This window comes from Gossypium hirsutum, chromosome D09 (genome assembly GCF_007990345.1).
Source record: "Gossypium hirsutum isolate 1008001.06 chromosome D09, Gossypium_hirsutum_v2.1, whole genome shotgun sequence".
NCBI classification, from domain to species: domain Eukaryota; kingdom Viridiplantae; phylum Streptophyta; class Magnoliopsida; order Malvales; family Malvaceae; genus Gossypium; species Gossypium hirsutum.
The window spans coordinates 4,298,673-4,303,418 of record NC_053445.1 but is presented as its reverse complement, the minus strand read 5'-3'; the positions used below and the strand labels follow the sequence as shown (position 1 = coordinate 4,303,418).

Genomic DNA, 4,746 nt, shown 5'->3' with positions numbered 1-4,746 from the left:
CTGTTGGATTTTAGGCTAATTTAGAAATGGGTGTTTAATGGAGGCTTTGAGAAAATATAGAGAGATGGTTGAAAGAGGAATAAACCCTGATACTGTGAGCTACACTGTCCTTATTGATGGGTTTTCGAAGGAAGGTAGTGTTGGGAAGGTTGTTGGATTTCTGAAGAAGATGTTGAAAGACGGGGTGATGCCGAATGTGATTACGTATACGGCAATCATGTTAGGTTTCTGTAAGGAAGGGAAAAAGAAAATGAAAGTTGCTCACAGTTTTTCTTTTCCTTGTGCTGATTCAAAATGAAATGTTCAACATTTCCATGCTTAAGCTCTCCATCATGGCGTTTTCCATGAATCCGCATTTAGCCGGTGCAGACTTGTAGAAACTGCTTAGCCTTTGCTTGAATGAGCATGAAGAAAGAGGAATGATAGGAATGTTCTCACAGTTGCAGAGCTCAACCATGTAACCATCTGGATCATGAAAGAATACCTGATCAACCCTGTTCCCTTGGTCTTCGACCACCGCCGTAACTTACTTCATTCCCATGTCTTGCAGCCTCCTCATGACAAGGCCAACATCAGTACACTGCTATTTCAAACAGAAACTTGTTAGTGCTGCTTGGTTTCTGAAAGATTCAACTTGGTTTCATTTTGCTATACCTGGAAGGATATGTGATTATCCTTTGGATTAATCGGTCGAGGTTCAACGATAGTGTCGAAATCATCGATTGATGGATTCTCAATTAAGTGTATCCCAATGCCATAATTATACAACCTGCATCAGTTGTTCAGTTAGTATCCTGTTTCATTCAACACTGGATTTTACTAAACAAGGGTAGAGCAGTAAGGTTACCAAGCTCCATTGAACTTGAAAGAAGAAGGGCGTTTGATGGAAACAAAGCCGAAAACATCTTCATAGAACCGCACTGAATCCCAGACTGATCTACACAACAATGAGACATGATTCAATGAGAGAAGTGGCAATGCCTCAAAGTTGTTTGCTTCCACAGAGTCCAACATGGTTTCACTCTTATTTGGGTTTCAAAGGAGATCTGCTCTTCCTTATTTGAAGGACTATTTAAGGAGATGAATTGAGAAGAAATATATATTTATATTTTCTTTTCGGTGTAGATTGAGAGACATGGGTCTTTAGGTAGACAACAGGATAGTATACTTTATGCTTGGCAATCTGCATATTCGTATTGATTTCGTGTCATATTCGTGTTTTAAGGTATTATAGGTATACAAATTTGAACATTTAAATAATTTCTGTTATATGGATTGTGGTACATTTGTGTATTCATGTTTTTTTAATACCATATTATATACATATATACATTGAAATTTTGCCTTGCGGACTTCATTTAAATTAAGAAAGCTTACAAAAGACACTCCCTTTCCATTTTTTGTTATTCTTTACTATGAGTTGGAGAAAGAATAAACAGGAAACTGTTTGCAGATTTTGCTTTGTTTTTTCTGTACAGTAGTGGATTGTTCTGTTTTGCTGCTGCATTGTTTGGTTGGTTTGTGCACTGATTCTTTGTTTTGGTTGGCTTTTTCGATTTAGATTTTGTTATTGTCCCCTAAAAGTTGGGTTAAGTTGTTTAAGGTGTTCTTTTTTTTTTCTGGTTTATGGCATAAATATTTTCCCCAAAAAAAAAAGGTTGATCCGAGCACTTTTCTCATTACAGGTAACATTTTTCCAACACTTCCACATCGCAGTCGTCCCAGATTTGAGCATTACAGGTTAGTATTGATGTAGTAGGTTCTGTTGTTTCCCAAATGAATATGGTTTTGTTTGTATGTTTGTAATGCTCATTAAAGCTTTTGTTTGTATGGTTATGGTTATTGCTGCATGACCATTGTTCTTTTTGAATTTATCAGCCAAGTTATATGTTTTTACTATTAGGTAACATTTTGTTTAAAGAGCATTATGCCTACACATCTTTTATGAGATAAATTTGTACATGTAAATGAGATAAAAGTTATATATTTTTTATGAAATTATATTACCATTTAAAATGTTATTATCTAGTTTTAAAACTTCAATTTCATTATTAAACAAAATTAATTTTACCTCAATTATACATAATATATTAAAATTTAATATAAGTTTTTGAAGAAATTAAATGCTCATGGATTATAATTAACCTTTTATGCACATAATATATTGTCTAATTCTATCTTAGATTTTAAGTCAATTACATTATACATAAAATATTCCTCATTCATAATATGATTTCCCTATAATACATAAATTATAATTGTGAAAGTGTAAGGAAGTTTTTAAAATTAACGTATATATATTATGATAAATAAAATTATACAAATTTTACTTAAAAAGTCAAATTTGGCTGTTAAAATAATAAATTCTATAGAATTCTGAAATTTTAATAATAATAATTTTTTGATGAAAAAATGCTAAACATGTATTTTAAACTTGATACTAGACAGCTAAGTAACAATTCTTGTAAAAAATAAGTCCTCTTCAAAGTTAATTATATTTTTACAAAATGAAATTACCATTTAAAATGTTATAAAAGTTATAAAACCTTAATTAAACTAATCATCAGTAATTAAATATACTCTTTCATTATTATTTGGGTGATTGATAAAGAAATGAAATTAAAGTTGCAACGATATCATTTAGTCGTCTAATTTTTTGCTTCGTGTGTTCTAAATTTGTGCTGTTTATTTTTATTCGATAATGTGTAATTGCAACTTCAATTCTTTGATAGTGTGTTCTAATTTTAAAATGTTGCAGTAATGGCTCGTCTGCCTTTAATTGCACAAAGTGTGAGGCGTAAAAGAATTAGTATTGCTGTGACAATATGGTTGGAAATCTGTAGAATCGCGGTTTGGTTCTTATTTAGAATGGGTGCCAGCCTTAGCCTACATAGACCAAGGATTAGGTCCTATACCGTAGATTTTTATGCAAAACGGGATTCTGTGAATAGGCTTGTATATGCTAGTGACGAGACCTGTATTGAACAAGTTAGGATGAATAGAGCTGCCTTTTTTAAATTATGTGAGATGTTAGAATCGATAGGGGGATTGAAGTCGACAAGGTTCATGCTTGTTGACGAGCAAGTAGCAATGTTTTTACATATCATCTCCCATCACCTGAAAAATCGAGTTATCAAGCATCACTTTAGAAGGTCCGGGGAAACTATTAGCAGAGCATTTCATAGTGTTTTAAATGCTGTCATACGCTTGCAAGATGTGTTATTTAAAAACCCGGAGCCAATTACAGCCGATTCTTCTGACACAAGGTGGAAATGGTTTAAGGTATAGGACTAAGTTTTATATATAGCTTCAACAACATTTACTTGATTTAGATTTAAATTAGTATTCTAACTCAAGGTTTTATATCATGTGATATAGAATTGCTTAGGTGCTCTTGATGGAACCCACATCAAGATTAGGGTTCCAACAGTTGATAAACCTAGATATCGGACGCGAAAAGGTGACATAGCAACAAATATGCTAGGTGTTTGTACACCTGAGATGCAATTTGTTTATGTTCTTCCTGGTTGGGAAGGTTCAGTTGCTGATGGACGAGTTCTTCGAGATGCCATTAGTAGAAGACATGGATTAAAAGTTCCTCATGGTAAAGTGTATAGTTATAGGACTTTGATTTATTCATTAAGATCACACTTTGTGTGCTGAATTAATCATTTTTTAATATGAAACTTATCCTATAGGTTGTTATTATCTAGTTGATGCTGGATACACAAATTGTGAGGGATTTCTTGCACCATTTAGAGGACAACGATATCATTTGAACGAGTGGCGTCAGGGTTATCAGCCAAGTTCTCCGCAAGAGTTTTTTAATATGAAACATGCCTCAGCACGTAATGTCATTGAAAGATGCTTTGGCTTATTAAAACTTAGATGGGGAATACTTAGGAGTCCATCGTTCTATCCTGTAAGGGTGCACAATAGAATTATTATTGCATGTTGTTTGCTCCATAATTTTATTCGAACCCATATGAGTAGTGATCCCATTGAAGCGGAGGTGGGAGAAGGATTACCTACAATTAATGTGGTGGATGACGATGAACCGAATATCACAAATATTCATCCATCGGATGCTTGGGCTACTTGGAGGATGGAACTAGCCAACCAAATGTTCGATGAATGGCAAGCATCTAGAAATTAGTTTGTGAAACTTTTGTGAAACTTTTGTATTTATTTTTGTATTGTACTAAACTACAGAAATTATAATATAATTTCTTCTAATTATTGTTGTGTTATAATTTTAAATTTTTTGTGCTATGGAACTTTTGATTCATGATATTCAACTTAATTACTAGATTTTATAAAGTGTTGACCTTTTGAATCATGATATTAAAATAGTAATTAATATAATTTATTTTTTTTTTGTTCTTAAGATCATTATGTCAGGTGTTCCAGAATCAAATGCTCAAGCTTCTCGAGGAAGCAAAAGAAAATGGGTTCCCGAGGAAGATGCAGCATTAGTTTCCAGCATGGTGGACCTGCACAATGTTGGAACATTTAATGCTGATACCGGGTTCAAAGCCGGTTATTTGAACGAGTTGGAAAGAAAGCTACAAACGGTTTTACCAAATGCAATGTTGAAGGCGAAACCTAATATTGAATCAAGGATTAGGTTACTTAAAAGGGAGTGGTCAATCGTCTACGACATGCTTAATGGCCAAAACAATAGCGGTTTTGGTTGGGACGAGCATAGGCAGCTCGTTGTTGCTGAAGATGCGGTTTGGGAGTCCT

General features: G+C 33.6%; 1 protein-coding gene across 1 annotated transcript; it reads right to left on the bottom strand.

Annotated features, from left to right (window-relative positions):
* Positions 1–240: 240 nt before the first annotated feature.
* Positions 241–1,029, bottom strand: LOC121221107 (uncharacterized). Its single transcript, XM_041101599.1, has 3 exons — positions 848–1,029; positions 655–769; positions 241–580 (listed from the first exon to the last, which is right to left on the bottom strand). Exons 1-3 carry the CDS (start codon positions 1,012–1,014, stop codon positions 527–529), a joined length of 336 nt encoding a protein of 111 aa, XP_040957533.1. The 5' UTR covers positions 1,015–1,029; the 3' UTR covers positions 241–526.
* Between the last annotated feature and the right edge of the window lie 3,717 nt (positions 1,030–4,746).

Bases quoted from the DNA above. Each gene is read 5' to 3' on its own strand.
- LOC121221107 (XM_041101599.1), bottom strand. From the start codon at position 1,014: ATGTTGGACTCTGTGGAAGCAAACAACTTTGAGGCATTGCCACTTCTC. The intron at 770-847 runs GTAACCTTACTG...CAACTGATGCAG, and splicing joins TTCAAGTTCAATGGAGCTTG to GTTGTATAATTATGGCATTG. The intron at 581-654 runs GTATAGCAAAAT...TTGAAATAGCAG, and splicing joins ATAATCACATATCCTTCCAG to TGTACTGATGTTGGCCTTGT.